Below are 17,577 nucleotides of genomic sequence, written 5' to 3' on the forward strand. Positions count from 1 at the left end.
ATTTTTATGATTTACTATAAACATATTTTACAATATGGTACAATTGACAATATACAGGGGAATGCTACACAGGCCTGAGCCGTTTTCGATTTAGGCCACAGCGGTTGTACCATTATAATATTGACTGTACAGTAAACACAGCATACAGTACATCTTTGGTTCAATAACAGAGCACACGCACAAACTCAGTGAGACAAACACACAGTGACTTCCTGATGATTCTTTTTTTAGAAGAAAAATATCACGTTTAAAGGTCACCTATTAACTGTCACGCCAAATCAATTTTGTAATTCCATTCTAAAATATTTTGCTTTGATTGCTTATGGCGCATCACACCACAAAGCCCTCAGAGCATCACGTGAGGGATGAAATCCACAGTGAAAATGAGAGAACAGAGATTGGACTAGAGATAGATAAGGAAAGAAGGGACTGAGAGGAGAACGCTGTGATTTAGGCCGAGCGGGAGAGGAACCGACAGAGACGGATGCAGCGGGGTCACCCATGTGTAGAGATGGTGTCATGATTAGATCGCGGATACCCTTGAGTCTTCCCTCCTTTGTAAAGACATTGAAAAAAAAACAAAGAGGAGCATACTTGGTGGAAAGAAGGTCCGCGCTTGTAAATGACTACACCGTCATAGTTCATTTAGGCAGAGGAGCAGAGTGGGAGTGGATTAACATTGTCAGCCATTAGAGAAGCCCACTCTTGGTCTCCTGAGAGGTTCTGTTTCTTCATGGTCTACCAGACAGAGATGGAATTTTTACTTTCTAGAATCTGAAGCCAGTTGAAGCTAAAGAAAATGTCTCTGCTCACTCAGTCAAATGCCATTTTAAATGTTGTTAATTAGATGATGTCATGGCAAAAGTTTGTCACGCTGAAGGTGACCGCTCGCCAATGAAAGAGCCTCCCACCTAGTGGTCACTTGTGGACATGAATAAAAATCTTTAAACCAGCATTTTGGTCAAAAGACAAGCAGAGAAAAAAAATAAAGCCATCCACAGAGCAACATAACATCATATCGTGGCTTTGTCCACAATAATCACTTCCAAATATAACAACTTTAATAAGAACATATTTTACAAATAAAATGTTCACCGTACAAAAACAGCGAGCGGCACAAACCGCCCGGGGGCTTCGCACACCTTGAGGTCACGACGCCCTGAGGTGTGTTTCCAGAGGCGGCTTCCATCTGTTCATCAAATAAAGTCACAGACTAACAAGTGGCTCTTCCTCAATGTCACCTTTGGACAGTATGATGAGGTGTGTGCTGCATAATCAACACTATCTTATGTGTTTTCCCTTCTCATGAATTCTAACAAATATCTCCCTTATAGGAAATAAGGTCACGTAAAACGGAACGAAATGACAAGAATGACTGTAACCTAAGTCAAAGGGCTGAATTCCAAATGGCTCGGTGTGTTCTGGCTCATAATAGCTCCAATAAGATAAAGCCAATGGGCTCCTGCCAGCGATAAGCGAGAGGATCGCTAACGGCCGGCACGAGCGAAAACACGAGGGTCTGCGCCGGAGATAAAGAATGTGAACAGCCAGAGGAAAATAGGCACAAGAACCATCAATTGCTGGAAGCGAGCGCCGACTTTATCTTATATCTCCCGTATGAGTGCGAGTGCGGCGATTGCGATCAAAGAGGAGCCGTCGAGTGATCAATAAACGCCGGCATTAGTGGAACAAACAAGGTCAAACTGACTTCAAAAGTGAGAAGATGATGTGAGAGTTGTTTTTTTTTGTTTGTACAGTGTGGGTCCTTTCCAGCTTGGTTGGCTTCATTCCCATGAGAGACAGAAGGAGTCCAGGTGTAGCCAATGGATGAAGGAGTGCATGAATGGAAGAGTGGCGTCTGAGTTCCTGCTTTTTGACATGTCTGCAGCAGCCAAATTGGGATTTTTTTTTTTTCTGGCTGATTGGGGCAAGAAAGAGGCGGGATGAAATGCATGGCTGGGCATCTGGCGAGCCCGCGTGGCCCCCGCTGACAGGCAAGCTGCTACTTGTAGATGGTGCAGTTACTTAGCCACAGTGAGCCGAGCAGAAAGGAAGAAGGCCATCTTTTCGTCAGAGATGTTTGCTTCCTCTGCTGGCTCAGAACTTCTTTCGTTTTTCACTCTTCTTCGTTGGTATGCTCATTCCTCGCCTTCTTCTACATAGGTGGATGGAAACCAGCCGATCTGAGGGCAGAAAGGTGACACGTTGGACTCGTTTTTTTTCTTTAAGGGCGTGGAGCTCACGCACTTACCCTCCCGTTGACCTCGCCCCTCCACCACCCGTTGGCTCCGGATTTGGTGTAAATCTTCACCACGTCGCCCTCCTGCAACGAGAGCTCTCGCGTGTCTCGGGAGCTGAAATCGTACCGTGCGATGGCCACGCCCATCACTTTCGGAGTAAACACTGAGGGGGACGAGAAAAAGAACTATGTAAGGACGTGCGATTGGCGTTATGAGTGAAATCATTTTCTAGCCCTGTCGAGCAGTGTTGGACAGACAGACAGACAGACAGACAGGCAGACAGACAGACACCAAAAGAGAAGTGATACCTGTACCTGACCAGAAGGGGGCAGAGGAAGGAGGTACAAAGCTGTAGCCGGCAGGGGTTACAAAAGAGAGGCCACAGAGCAATGGCGCTATGGCGGGGCGGGGCGAGCCAAGCAGGAAGCGGCGGGGTGCAAGTGGGAACGGGGCAGGGATGTGAGGATGGAACAGAGAGAGAGAGAAAGAGAGAAAGAGAGAAAGAGAGAGAGAGAAAAGCAAAGAAATATGTTTTCAGAGGTAACAAAACAACACGGTCTCGGGTAGGAAACGTTCTTCGAGTCACAGATGTGAACTTTACGACTCTTTCGACATTCATCTCATTTTCATAAGACCGAGAGGAAGCCCCGTTTGGTGTTGGGCGGTCATAAAACGACAAAGATTGTCCTCGATTATTTAAAGGTCAATCTTTCCCAAATTGGTGATATCGCACCTGAAATGCAGAGAGACATCTTATTTCAATCTGGCTAGACTTGCATATTTTTAGGTCGACCTGTAGAATCTTAAAAAGAATTCAGAATTTATAACAATGATGGTTTTATCTTGTATTTTACGATACAGCCATTAAATCGGATCTCGTTAAGACGCTACAAGGGTAACCAATGAGGTGTCTGCATAATAAAAGTAACTGTAGCATGACAACTACAAGCACAGCACAAGTCAATTGCTTTTTTTTTTTTCATCATCACAGAGGAGTCAACGTTTGTCCTCACTAATGGCGGCTAAACGAGCGTACCTTATGAGAAACATGTTGTTCGGAACAATGCTAGCGAGATAACTGGCCCGCGTTATTGGTACGCTGTAAAGGGAGATGAGGCGGACGGCGGGCTCGGTTGCTTTTTTTAAATGAATACTAATCAGCCCGCCGGGAGACAGCTCAGCAGCCTCCAATAGAGTCCGGGTACAAGCATGGCCGACTGCCTCAAGGACCACCAATCACATGTGCTTAGTTTGAGCAGGGTTAGTTAACTGCTGGCTACAAATCAACCCAACAAAGCAATCGATACAAAGGTGCAAACTAAGAAAGTACAACAGAATGTGGATTTAAAAAAAAAAAAAAAAATTTAAACATGATCAACACCAATCTGTTGTCATTTGTCCTGCCAACAATGTGACCATCGTCATGCTGTTTCTTGTCAGACGCGTCAAACTGGCTTGAGAATAAAACGTTAAAACATGGTTTAAAAAAAAAAAAACGATTGATGGGCACTGTTGCTTGGTGCGTCGCACGCACGCTGAGTTTAAGGTATTTTTTGGGGGGAATTGCTTGAAAGACTCAGCTTGGCAGCAGCGCCGTGTGGGGTGAGTGGAGACTTTTGAAAGGTTGAACTACACAGCGCACTTTTGGAAGAAGGCAGACAGTCAACTGTGAATCTTTAATAGAGTCTTGATGTTTTTTTCGTTCCCCCACCTAGCATTGTCTACTACAGCGATAGCCTATAGATAAAAAGAAAAAAACATTTACTTCTCCAAAAATACTTTTGTTGAAACTGCCAAATATTTATTTAGTTTAACACGCTATAATTTTGAACCACAAAATTTACGACAGTTTATTTCTTCAAATAATGTAACATGGACGATATTTATTTACTCAATGGCAGAATTGTTTTTTTTTTTAATATAATTTACTTTTTTATCAGTTTTGTGTTTAGTGTCACTATGGTTACTTGCCATTATTTCCTCACTCGCAAATGATCTTGTTAAAATTGTTATTCAAAGTTGTCAACAACAGCTGCTCTTGTCCAAGTCGCTAAAAACAAAAAATCTTACTGTATGTTATGTTTTTCATTCAGCCCTAATTAGCAGCAACTCTGGGATGTGAATAAGTTAAAAACTACATTTGCATACATAAACAGCATCATGTATTGCATTGCAATTATTACAATAATTTTCAATATATGTGACTCTGCACTGTTTAATTGGTTCATTTGCTCGCATCTTTGGAATCAAATAAATACAAGCATAGTAGGCCCCAAAGCCCTGACGATATATTTGCCTTCAATTTAGTTAGTTCACTGAAGGTTTAACCAGATAATTTAACTCCCTTGGAACTTATTTGTAGTATTTGATGGTCTGGAAACTGCAGATACTGTTGTCAAATCTAATGAGACGCAGAGCTCAGTGAAGAAAAAAAAAAAAAGAACCCAACAACAACAATAAAAGTCAGCGGAGACTCAAGTGTTCCAAATAGTAAATAGCTGTGCAGTTCTTTTACTGTAAGGTTGTGAAGATGCTCCCAGGTGAGTTAAAGCACTGTGAAAAGAGATGAAAAAAAAAAAAAAAAAAAGGCATAGAAAGCACCGAGAACGGTGGGCAGAGAAATCAGACGAGCCAGTAACAACAGTAGCGAGATGCGGGATTGGAGCATAAAGTGTAAAGAGCAAATGGAACACGATTTGGAAGGCTTGGTGGACAGAAAATGTCAGATTGCAGAACTGCTCGTTCATCAAAACGTTCCTCCGCGGGGATGCTTGTGGTCATAAAGTCGACATGCTACCGTTACTGTTGTGATGACTTATTGCACACCAACACGTAAAATCCAAGCAAAGTCGTGTTTAAAAAAAAAAGAAGAAAAAGTGTTCTGTTTGAATACTTTTGGAAAGCTTGTCAACTTGTGGCCTTTTATTGAAAACAAATTGAAAAGGTCAAATGAAAGCATTTTAGTGTTTATTTTCTTTCACAGCACCTCAGGCGTACTCACTGTTGCCACCGGAGCGGTTGAGCCGATGCATTGCAGAATTCTCCAATTCCCGGTAGGGATACTGCAATGTGGTGTCCAGACTCCGAAAACCTTCTCTTAGCGAGTGATGCTTGTAGTATTCAATCAGCTCCTGAACACACACAAAGAAAACAGCATCAATTAATTTAGCACTGATTATTTCGATTTGTTTTATTATTAACCCAGTTAATAACTTTGACGTCTATAACCGTCAATGGCACTGAATAAGTCAATAAATATTTACCGAGCGTGCAAAACACACGAGATAGAACAACGCTTTTGTTACTTCCGAAACACATTTATAATCTTTAATTATTTTTGTGTGCACTGCTCAAATAAAATTCAGCTTTTGACACCCCATTAATGAAAGTAATGATTTATTCATAAATTGCAAGTGGTGGGCGAAAAAAAAAATAGGAGGAGCTTAACAGACTCACAAAAAGACTCCTGAACTTCTTGTTCTCTGCGATGTGGAAGCAGCCCTCTTTGGTCAGGATCTTTATGTGCTTCACGTCGCTGTTGTACCTGTGGGCCATTGAATAAGTTATGAGTGTAATTTCCCTCCCTGATCACCGCCATCGATCGGCGGTCGGCCTCTGGCCTCACGGTGAAGCCATAATGGAATGCGTTGGGGTCCCAAAGGTGGTTGACATGCAAATGATGGCTGATCTGAGCGACCGTGCACCTCTAACCGCCCACCCGCACGATTGTCATTCATAGTCATACTCGACTCCAGGTTATTCACCTTTGTGGTCTTTCGCCTTCATTTACGACTATAAGGGGGGGTAATTGTTTTCTGATCCTCGGCTCCCCCTGCAGTTGGGAAGTATAATTGACTTTAAACGTAACCACGTGGAATTAAAAATAAATTCATCTCGGGTTTTTCCACACAGGCTAACAAATATCACCTGGTTCTATGAACCGCTTGTGTCAGCACTGTCTTCGAAATTGAAGGAGACGCCGTGTCTCTAAAACAATGCGAACGTCGTAAACGCAGACTCAGCATTCCGACACAATGGGAACTTACTTAATGCTGATGGCGTATTCTGTGTACTCTCTGCTGCGATGGCGGACCAGGTAGGTGCTGTTGACCCGGTTGATGAGCTCTGCCTCCGCCTGGAGCCTCTCCATTGGTCCCGCAAACCTAAAAGAAATGTCAAGCAAAAGTATTGGGACAGTGAGATCTATCAACTGCTAGGAAACAACATCTGTTTGCTGTGTTTAGTTCTATCCAATAAAGCAGTCATTTAGGAAAGGCTTCTACCTTCCTTATTGACCATCTAATTAGGCAGTAAAAGCTCATTTGTAAACTTACCATGGTTGAGAGGAGTAATCAATGGGCTTTGGGACCTGAAGCAAAGAAAAGCAGGCAAAGTAGACATGCCGTTTTTAGTCCTGTTAAACTGTCACCCAGCATCAGATCAAGTCAATATCGTTTGGCGCCAAATCCAAAGTGCAGTGTGTGTTCAACCTAATGCTTTTGCCTTTATGTCCCCCCCAATAAAGATGTTGCTCACTCAGAATCGCTGTTATCTTTACAACCGATAACAGCGTCTCATCTATAACAGCGACATCGCGGTTCTAAAGAAACTGGTCTTGGTTCAAAAATCCAATTTTATCTGCGGTTAAAACTTGCCCTCATTGGACGTTTTAAAAAGTCAATTAAGCCACTGCGGTATGTTGACGAACAAGACGGAAAGGCTGCTTGCTTGCTTACACATGGGCACGGCCTAACAGCGTCGCTTGGAAAGAAGCCAACTTCTTTTGTTGACAGGATTTTACCCTGAAAGAAGAAGAGAAGATAATTGTGTTATGCGCTGTACATCTGGGCGACTGTCTCAATGATTCAACAACAATTAGCTCAGGACACAGAGCAGCGCATGCATATATATTCTATTCTTGTAATAATGGCTGTCGGGAAGAAAACCCCTCACTCTAATGTCTTGATTTAAAAACACTGGGGAGTCCATATAAGGGTGATAGTAGGTTTACAGGTAACCATAGTGCGAGTTATTTCCTTCAGTTCAGGCACCGAAGCTTAATTGTTAATGTTGCATCACCGAGTAACACGAATGTGCTGTCAGATCAAATAGAATGAGCACGGATACGCTTTTTTTTTTTTTTACAAACTGCCGATAATGACCCTGAGAATTCATTCGTACTGTGGATTACATAATGCAAATAAAATTCACAATGATCACGTAAGAGTTGGCACGCTAACGGTCAATCGGCACTGCCAGAAGTAATTTGACAGCCAGTGTTTAGCGTTAGGACAGTATGAGGTCATTGCCTGTCACGTCCTTGTGACCACTGTGACATCTTTGCTGAGAATGTTATGATCATTATAGCTGGGGCATTGAGTGAGTAAACAGAAGGCGGCCACTCAATCCATTCTATCTATGACACAGAAGCCACGAGAAAAAAAGGATTATGGTCGCCTGGCTGCAAAAAAAATGATGGATATTGAATGTGTGCACATTCAGTTGTCAAAAGTGATTTTGTTATTTATCTGTTTTGTATTATTTTGCTGTGATATGGACGCCATAAAGCATGATAAGCAACTGTGGTCCTGGAGTTTTCTAGGTCTCCATGTTGCTACACACCTGATCCGTCACTCCAGAACCATAATTGCCTACCCATGCCATAAAGTGTCCATAGACTCGATGACTGTGGATTAAGAGGGAGTGTAAACTCCGACCTGCCACCACGAGCTGTGAAGGTCGGCGCAGATTAATTCGATGATGTCACCCGTCTGGATACTGAGCGCCGGACCAGGAGTCGGACTCGGCACGCCGAAATAGTTCCTGATCACCATCATCTTGGGCAGCCCTGCAACAAAGACACGGCCCAAATCGTAAAAAGAGAATCCAATGATTGTTTGTTATTCAAAGTGCTCCTTTTTTTTTTCTAGTTCCCTCCAGAACGACTGCTTTGATTCATCAGTATGCGTGCCTCTGACCTCACTTGTGAACGGGCACGCTTGTCATTCGAAAGCTTTTGCTCGGCTAAACTATTCATAGGTCTTTTTTTCCATGATAATCAAAGTGAGTATAGGTTGCATGTGTGCACACATACAAATACGGCTTTTGTCAGCCATGCAGCGCCCATACAAATCATCTGGAGGCATTATCATAACACACTTTATATAGGCGCTACGCTAGCTGCTACATATCGGGGTAATCAAACCATTATGTCTGACATCCATAGTGTCTATTTTCCCTCTGTGAGAGAATGATGAAAAAAGGGACAGCTCAAGGCAAGTATTGTCCGTTAACAAGAGGGCTAATCTATCTGCCGTGCTTGTGTTCCAGCTCTGTGACATGGAGGCTGGCAGCCTGACATGCAGCAGCCTGTCTAAAAAGTACCTCCAAAAAACACGCGCCGGTGGAGAATCCCATCTTGGGGGCATGAATTGCATTCCTCCACGTGTTTGGAGCGGCTTTTTCGAAAACAAAGGACGCAGTGTTATGAAATGCCCAAAGGCTGGAGCAATCAAATGCTTATTGATTTTAATGCGTCTTCAGTCAGAAAATGATTTTCCGCAGGATAATGGAGAGAGAGAGAGAGAGAGGAGGACAAACGATTTTCGAAAAGAGAGATTGTGATCCCACACCAATATGCACAATGCATTTGATTTATTCACAAATGCATTCCTAATGGTACAGTGCCATCATCTGATTGACAACATAAATGTTGATCAGTTTATGGGTCAGATGTCAAAAGACTGTGGAGTGATTTTTTTTTTTTTTTGCACGGCACAAAATAAGATGGCGTCACCGATACTGGTAAGTTAGCTCCTCTCACCTGGATCTCGATCTTTGATCTGAAATAATAAAGAAAAAGAAAAAAAGTTTAGACGGTGACACAGATATGCACATTGAAATGAACTATCACATTGACATTCAGTATATGGGGAAAATTCTTGCAACAGATCTATTATGCAATGGTGTCTTCCTTGCCTCATGCACAAACAAATAGTTTTAAAGGCTTGTGAAATGATTAATTCTCTCATCCACCGTGTACGACTTGCACCCAAACAGAATCCTGCCAAAAAAGTGAACTTTTTTTTGCCAAGTACCAAAGTGTACAGCTCGGCAGAAACTGGATTTAGAGGTTTATAACTGGAGGGACACGGTTTCAATGTCACCTCATCCCCAACTTTCATGATTTTGCTGATCAGCATTGCTTGTGATCACAATGTAATCCCCCCGTAAAGACCAGTAACAGTCAAGACGAGTACAGGGTGGAAAAATCCGAGTGTAATTTGCTACAACGCTGCGCCCAGAAGCAAAGTGAACTTGGGCTAAATCTGCACAGGTAGACTGCAAAGTCAATTGGAGTCTTTTTTTTTTTTTGGCAAAACAGCTGCAGGGGAGAGAAGCCCCCTTGGATGCTGCACACTTTCCGAGGGAGAGAAGGGTAACAGACGCCCCACGCTGACATCGGCGTAAACACGAGCGGCGGCGGCGGCGGCTCACCTGAGTTCTGCCGGAGCCGGGATCTGAAAGAGGTTTGAGAAGAGGCATGGTGAGTGACGGGTTAGCAGGTGCAAGCAAGCACTCGCACGCCTTCGCCGCTACAAGACAAGTCTCCCTCATTAGTGGTGAAGGCGGACGCCTCGTGTTTGACCGCGGTTCACTTTGTTTTGCTTTGCTGCCGCTACCTGACAGCTCAGGTAGATGAAGGTAACGAGGTTGAGGGTTTGGAGAAGAGAGGAGCTTGGCACATCTGTGCGTCTGTTTTTTTTTTGTTTGTGCTTTTTGCTCCACCGGTTTCTGTTATTGGTTCCCTGAGGGAGTGGCTACACCTTCTTGAAATAAACACACACGCCCTTGAGCACATGTACACACACACACTACTCTAAACACACATTGTTCCACTTCTACATAAAAACACACGCGAGCCTTGAGGGAACTTTGACCTGTGATAGAAACACTTGGCGCCGATAAGAAGGACAAACGTAGGTAAACAAACACTTGGCGATGCGGCACATGTGCACTCATAAGCATAACACAGCAAAGCTGAAATTGTTTGTGCAGATGTGGTGCAGTCTGTTCCAAAGTTATTTAGCAACCCAACTAACAAATCTGTATATTCGCATTTAAACTTCCTGAGTAAACTTTCTTCAGTTTTTTTTTTTTGCTGTTGGAGTCGTGGCGGCGCCGAGTAATGAGTGAGGGAATTCAAAGCGACAACACGGCCGTCACAGTTCCACGATCTCCCATGGCGGGTGTTGGCCAAATCTACTCAGGTGCGCATAGCGCCGAGGTAGGCCCGGCGGTGGCGTTATTGCTTCTGCGACCTGATAGCACCGTGACAGATGCTCGGGCCAACTCGACTTGGCGGCTCGCTGTGGGGGGGGAATGTTGCGACGACGCACGCTTGCTGAACACTAGGGTGAAATGTGTCGGCCTGCTTGAAAACTTTATGCACGCTTTCTGTGTGCTTCCAAGACCTAAATGGTAAAGTTTGAATTGAAGGTTTAGCTATCGCATGTTTGCACACATTCATAAGCGGAGGACTAAGCTGTTTTCCCTCCGTTTCTTTTCACAACAGCCACGGCATCTGCACAAGGGAGCTGAGCGGCAGACAAAATAAGGGCACAATAAAAAGGTTTTTTTTTTGTTAGAAGGCTCCTCTGTAAAAAAAAACATTATTAAGCACTACAAGTGCACACACGGTGACATTGCCTTTAGTGTTGTGTGTCAAAACCTCCCAGGGAAGCAAAAGAGTATTTGAATGAGTATTAGAAGCACTTATTGAATATGTGGCTGACCTTGGTTGTTAGAATTGAGGGCATGTTTAAGGCTCCAAAGCCGTAAATTCCCCCCAGTACCACCTCAAATAACTTTTTTTGGGGCGCTATGACATTGCAAACAAATCTCACGCAAACAATTAATTACTCACGCTGCTAAATTGGAATGTATTATATTTGCTCACCTGTTTTTCCGCAGCAACCCAGACGGTTCAGGCATTCTTTATGTGCTCCTAGACCACATTTGGAGCATAAGTAGCCTTGGTAAAATATACCCCTGTAGAAAGATCATAAGGATATTTTATATTAACCCCCAAAAAATGAGATTTTCTGGTGTGTGGCCTGTTACCTTAGTAGCATGTGGCAAGAATTGCAGGAGGTAATTCTTTCAAAAGTGTGCATATGAAAGTCATGGAAATTGTTGGTGGCATTCTCCGGATGAATGTTGGAGCTAAATAAAACAGACAAATCGTTTCATCTTTGGTTTCGGGTACTGGGAGGTAAGAACGTATAAAAATCTTGAAAGTCAAAAGTCCTCACATGGCCATGCCAAACTGCTCCAGCCATTTCTTTTTCAGTTCTTTGGTCTTGAAGAAGAACTCAAAGCCGTTTTGGCCCTGGTTATGCGTGAGGTAGAATCCGTAGGACCACTGTAACGGGAAGTGAAATGCGTGAGAGGAAAGAAGACAACAAAGGCCACTTACATGGAGTGAGAATGATGGTGAAAGACAAAGTGATAAGGAGCCAGGACGGGATGCCGAGAGACAGATGGACGCAAAGAGATACGTGTGAAAGAAAACTACGCCTCGGGCGGGGAGGGGGGGGGGGCCGAACAACGAGGGGAAAAGTTTGGAGGGCCGCACTAAAGACAAAGACCATGAAGACAAGAACCCAAGTGTGAGATGGCGCTGCCATAGCACAGCATGCTCAAACTTAAGAAGACTGGCAAACAACTCCAAGGCAAAATTGGATTCGGTTAGCCATATGCCCGTATTCTTTTTTTTTATTCAAACTAAAAAGATGCTCGCGAGAAGCACGGTAGCTATCTCCTGCTTTGTTTGGGACTATTTTTTCCTGATAAAATAATAATAATAGTAATAATAATGATAAAGTTTTGCTTTGTTATGGAAGTGGGCGAGAAACAGAAAATATATTGACTGATATAAGAACAATCTGTATAATACCTTAAGTGTTAGATTAAAATTCTTAATGGTGTTAGAATGTTGTGTTTGTGGACATTTGCATTGATTTGAATGGATTTCAGTTTTATGTTTTTGTTTGTTATGTTTTGTCTCCACCTGACCCGATTTCCTCAGGTGTGTTCCTTGTGTCGACCAATCAGCTCTCTCCAACCATTCTCTTGTTCAGGTGTACCTTGTTGACTTGAAATGTGTTTGTATAAAAGTCCCCTGGCTTCTTTCCATTCTGTTTAGTCGTTGTTTTTGTAGGTGATGTTTTCTGAGTTTGGTCGTGAAATGTTTGTCTATCAGTGGCGCCTTTGCAAACTACTCGACTTGGAACATGAAAACAAATGATTGCGATCAGATTTGTTGAAAAGCAGTGTTTGTTTAACTGCCAACTTTGTTGCATCACTATAGAAAAGAAAAAAACAAAGCTGTCCTACTCTGAAAGGTCAAGCACAGAGTCATTTGTAGAAAGTAACAGCACAGCTACACCTTTTTGTTTATCAAAATGTCAACTGTCATTTGCTCTTTGCAGCTTTGCGGAGGAGAATGGACAACCGACAACAACAAACTATTTCTTTTTGAGTGCAAAATGCGTCCTCTTGTTTACTTTGACGCCACAAACCTTTCGGCTTTCCTTGTCCGACGTGGGGTTGTTGGTGACCTTAAAGAGGTGCAGGTCTATCACGTCTTTCATTTCATAGTTGTCTCCTCGTCGCTTGCAAACGATGACGGCAGCATCGAACAAAAAGATATGCCTGGGGTTTAAAAAAAAAAAAAAAAAATTAGACTTTTTTTTTTTTATCAAGTTGCCAACACGGGTCTTCAGAATTGCTATTTTTTTTGCATTTGTGAGTTTGCATATCACTCTCAAGTCGGCACCTTTTCAAATATTGAATTTATATGACCACATGGAAAAAATAGAGTGCAAGAGCTCTAGGAAAAAAATCTGTTTTCAATAATTAAGGACATGCAAGGCCATTTTGATATTCCTAGATATACGTGACTTAGCAGCAACGCTTGAAGGAACTTGGAGTTGTTCAGTTCCCTTTGTCATATCAATCAAGCAGATATCTCACCTGTCCTGTTTAGCACGTTTGTCCACTGAGGCCACCCGTACTTCTCCGTCACCTTTGGGTCTCCCGTAGTTACTCAGAGGCTGATTCTTGACAAGGGACAAAGCACAATGAAGTGAATAGAAAAAAAAAGATATATTTTGTGGAAGTGGGTTGCTTACAAGGTTTTCGATGGATTTCTGATATTGATCGATTTCTCGCAGAGTCTCGTTGTCTCGCTTGACTTCATTGACATACTGGGCCAAATCCTGTACACAACAAGTATTAATTAATGCATGTAAGCGATATTTTTGTTTCCCAAACTGAATATCTGCACATATAAAACAATCTACCTTCATGGCATCTAATGCTTTCCGTAGATTGCTTTTCTCTGTAGCATCGTGAGTGTGTTTAACAAGCTCCTGTTGGAAGGTAAACAAGTTAGAATAAATAAACTTCCAAAGTGGCCCATGGGGAACACATGTTTTGCTTTTTTTTTGGGGATTAAAAAAAAAGTGATTTGCGTGATGAGCCACTGGATGAACAAAAACAATGTTCTACAAGAGTGCGTGGAAAAGTAAATGTGGAAAATCCAAAATACTTGTTCAGTTACGTTGGATCTTGATATAAAACGGAAAAGGTTCGAGCAAAAAAAAAATAAAAAATTATCCAATAGTGTGTGTGTGCGTTTCTGAGATAAATCGTGTATCTGAAATTGCTTGGCAGTCCCATGCCCCAGCATAAACAAGACATCTAGACCGCAGTAGTGGAGGATAAGGAAGGATGCCATGCATGTCCTTCTTCCAGGCCAATAAAAACGTCCTCCCCACACTCTTTCACACACACACAATGAATCCCAGAGGGAGATATGTATATATACGTTTTCTCTGCACTGCTCAAATCCCCGATGTCAGTCATGCTCAACCGGGGCATTATTATTATCACTGGCAAGATGGCAGAGTTTGTATTTATCGAGCCTTGCTTCCACCTGCACGCATCTACAGAGATACAGGGTGAGGAGTCTACAAACAGATAATCATGATTGGACTCAGTGAGGCCATGGGAAAAAGAGTGGTGAGCCAGAGAAAAGAATATGAAACACAGAGAGACTCAGAGGAGAGCTCACACTGTAAGAAAGAAAATGTCATCTATAAATGCTTTGGAAGAAGTTTAACAGGGGTTCATACGTCATTGCATATCACAGCAAGACCCACTGCTATTAAGTATGACTGATTCTAACCCTGCAAGGTTGTTCCTCAATATATAAAGTGAGGTCTATAAAAAATATTCACTTTAGATGAATGCAACAAAAGTGGAGGAGTTGTGAAAGTGAAACCAGTGTCCCCTAAAATATCTCTCTCCTCCAAAGTACAAAACATTCAATGAAAGGTAGACAGCAGTGCCTCTAGTGGTCAAGAGTGAAAGTAATTTCTCTGGACGTATGTCAGTAATGTTCAGTTCTATTTTGATAGGAAATAAAGTCATGTTATTTAATGACAATTATTTATTTGGAAACTTAATGGTATTAAAAAAAATCAAGTCATGTGCAATTTGGATGCATTTGGATGCACCTGCAGAAGGAGGTGATACTTCAAGACCCGCTGCATGGGAACCACCAACAGATCCCTCAGAGTGAATTTGCCATAGTTGGCTCTTTTAGAACACTCCTGTAAAAATAAAACAAAAAATATATATATATTTTAGTATTTTACACTCGTTTTATCTTGACATCATGCAATTCTTGAGTTATACACACGGAGGCGCTGTTTGGCTGTTTATCAGAGAGAATGGGAAACAGCTTGCTGGAAATATAATTGACTAAAAATATAAATATATATATATATTTTTATTTTTTTTTTACCTCAAGCTTCATGCGTACATCCTCTCTGTCTTTACAAATACTGTCCAGCGTGGCAATGGCTGTCTCGACATCGCTGCAGTATTTCCCATAAATTAGCAACCTAAAATGAAAACACAAGCTTCATAATCATGTGAAGACATAAAATGTTTGACTGGTGAAGATTATGAAAACACTTTGAGTGGAAAAATGTCAAGATTGAACCTTTCTTTGAAAGCAATAAAGATCTGGTGAAGATTTTGGGCACTTCTGTGTTGGACTGAGTCTTGAATTTCTTGCAGTAAACATTTGTGGACTTTCACCAAGTCCTGAAAGACAAGTACACGAGCCATATTGAATATATTTTAAGTTTGAGTCATATAAGAAAGAAGATGATGACTTACCGGTATATTAACAAACACTTTCTCCATCTCGGCCGTGGATAAAAACACAGTGAGAGGTGTCATAAAGTTCTGTGGTAGAGAGAAAAGTGGAGGCATGAGAATAAGACTGGTCCCGCTAGAATAAAAATGGGCAAATCATTTTTTGGGAGAGGTCATTACAATACGCTGCCAACTTGCAAAGTCGCTGGTGTCAGCGAAAACAAGGCGCAGCAGCGTCTGGGGTCATGACAATAATCTCATTTTCAGACTTTGCAATTTAATGATTTCCTTTCGGAAAACACTTCCACCTCCTAGTCACCTCAAAGCAGCGGGCGAGCGCGTGTTAAATTACACCATCCGCTTCATATTGAAAGTCATCTACTGCTTTCACTCCACTGGGAAATCAAGGAGGGTCTTTTCCGCGCTTTGAACATAAACAGGAGCGAGGAGACAAGCGGGCACTGAATGGGTGGGAAGAGATTCAGCCTCCCCACCGTCTTGCAATATTTTTAGCATGGAAAAGTTGGATACAAATACCAGAAAACTTTTTTTTTTTTTAAATCACATGTACCTTTTCTATTGAGTCCAGGGTGTCTGAAAATTTCTCCTCAGTCTGCCTGATTTCTGTTAAACAGCAACTTCGGATGTCGATTTCTGCTTGTTTCTGTAACACCTGCACACATAAATTATAATCGAGACACTTTTTGAAAAATCTGGATTGTTTGCCTTTTAAAAAAAAAAAAAAAAGTACAACTCTTGTATTAATATTGTGCATTTTAGTATCAGTTAGAGGCCCAGTATGAATTCCACTGAAAGTATTTCCACATATGTACATAAGTGATGTGATGTAAGAAAAAGACTGACCGGGGGGGCGAGCGCTTCCGTTTTCATCAGGTCCTCGTAGATTTCCCCGCCCTCTTCGTTATCATACACGCAGTCGTACAGATCCTCCTCATCTTCCACCCCGTTTTCACTGCGGCACATATGACAAGACAAGACGTGTATTGAGAGGAGCAGAAATCTGATCACACTAATGATGGCCGCCACTTCCACTGCCGGGCCCTGGCCTATTACATCCCAACTGTCAACACTCTCTCGTGGGTGCCCTGGAGCTGTCGGCACTAAGTGGGAAAACATTTCAACTGTCTCTCTCTGCTGATTTGAGTTACTGTAAAACCTCACTTATTTGGTTTTCAATTTCAACCACAGATGAGTTTAACACAATTTGTTTGGCGATTTTAAAAAAACGATGCATGGATAAAAATATGTATGCATAATTTGTGTCAAATACAAATAAAAAGCAGCAGACACATTGCCAGCAGCTGTCCTAGTCTTCCCAATATGTTTATCTTAAGAACCTTCACAATCAATATTAGTCAGTGTGCTCCAAATCTTCTTTTGCTGCATTGCACTTAGAAGGCTTAGGAAAGAATTGTGCCAGGAGTCTTTTTTTTTTGCTTATGTAGGTGGATTATAAAATATAATATTGACTTTGGTCTTTATTTGCTTTTCTAAAATAGATGAAAAACGCCATGTGATGTTTGGAGAAAGTTATTCACGACAAAACAAGGACAAGACTTGAGGACGAACCTATTTGTCAATAAGGTTTCCACGTTTAAACGGGCGCTCGAGGCTTTCAATTGACATGCAAATTTAGAATTCTGGAATGAGTCCTGAAATTAAAGATGAATACGGGTTGAACGAGCAGACGGTCAAAGCGCAAGCTGTACATGAAAATAAATAAATAAATCAAAAAGCAGGCTGAGGTGGCACTGGCTGCTTTCCAGTCAACACCCAGGCAACAAATGTTCCTCAACCATACAACAGCATGCTGTCGCTCGTAGGAGGGAGACTAAATTCCCCTCGAGGCAAAAACCTAGATTATTTCATGCTAGGATATTCATAAAAATCCACCAAATATTGAATTCAATCTGATCCTGAAGCCACAGCAGCAAGAAAAAAAAAATGAATAATATGATTAGCACACATACTCCATGAGGTCTTCAAGGTGGTTGTAGATATCCTCATCTTCAACACTTTCTTCAGTTGGAAAAGACCTTTCAAACAAAATGAACATTTTTCAGTCACTTTATATTATGGAGCT

The 17,577-nt window shown here is 42.0% G+C and overlaps 1 protein-coding gene across 3 annotated transcripts in view; it reads right to left on the reverse strand.

The window, feature by feature from the left end:
* The window catches only part of vav3a (vav guanine nucleotide exchange factor 3a), a 30,448-nt gene continuing 12,871 nt past the window's right edge, over positions 1–17,577 (reverse strand). For 2 of the 3 annotated variants that reach the window (XM_085939131.1, XM_085939132.1), the window contains exons 4-27: positions 17,465–17,530; positions 16,338–16,446; positions 16,045–16,146; positions 15,495–15,563; positions 15,316–15,419; positions 15,115–15,214; positions 14,825–14,920; positions 13,607–13,675; positions 13,436–13,522; positions 13,278–13,363; positions 12,824–12,956; positions 11,555–11,664; positions 11,364–11,465; positions 11,200–11,291; positions 9,738–9,760; positions 9,064–9,082; positions 7,958–8,088; positions 6,977–7,042; positions 6,575–6,609; positions 6,287–6,403; positions 5,697–5,784; positions 5,242–5,371; positions 2,252–2,403; positions 2–2,183 (exon numbers count right to left, since the gene is read on the reverse strand). In XM_085939131.1, the coding sequence (XP_085795257.1) occupies positions 2,139–2,183; positions 2,252–2,403; positions 5,242–5,371; positions 5,697–5,784; positions 6,287–6,403; positions 6,575–6,609; positions 6,977–7,042; positions 7,958–8,088; positions 9,064–9,082; positions 9,738–9,760; positions 11,200–11,291; positions 11,364–11,465; positions 11,555–11,664; positions 12,824–12,956; positions 13,278–13,363; positions 13,436–13,522; positions 13,607–13,675; positions 14,825–14,920; positions 15,115–15,214; positions 15,316–15,419; positions 15,495–15,563; positions 16,045–16,146; positions 16,338–16,446; positions 17,465–17,530 (2,131 nt within the window). In that variant the 3' untranslated portion in view covers positions 2–2,138. Of the gene's footprint in view, positions 2,184–2,251; positions 2,404–2,554; positions 2,636–5,241; positions 5,372–5,696; positions 5,785–6,286; positions 6,404–6,574; positions 6,610–6,976; positions 7,043–7,957; positions 8,089–9,063; positions 9,083–9,737; positions 9,761–11,199; positions 11,292–11,363; positions 11,466–11,554; positions 11,665–12,823; positions 12,957–13,277; positions 13,364–13,435; positions 13,523–13,606; positions 13,676–14,824; positions 14,921–15,114; positions 15,215–15,315; positions 15,420–15,494; positions 15,564–16,044; positions 16,147–16,337; positions 16,447–17,464; positions 17,531–17,577 lie in introns of all 3 variants that reach the window. The other variant, XM_085939133.1, reaches the window with a different exon arrangement.

Source organism: Syngnathus leptorhynchus, chromosome 19 (assembly GCF_054491065.1).
Source record: "Syngnathus leptorhynchus isolate UIUO chromosome 19, UIUO_Slep, whole genome shotgun sequence".
In the NCBI taxonomy this organism is placed as follows: Eukaryota; Metazoa; Chordata; class Actinopteri; order Syngnathiformes; family Syngnathidae; genus Syngnathus; species Syngnathus leptorhynchus.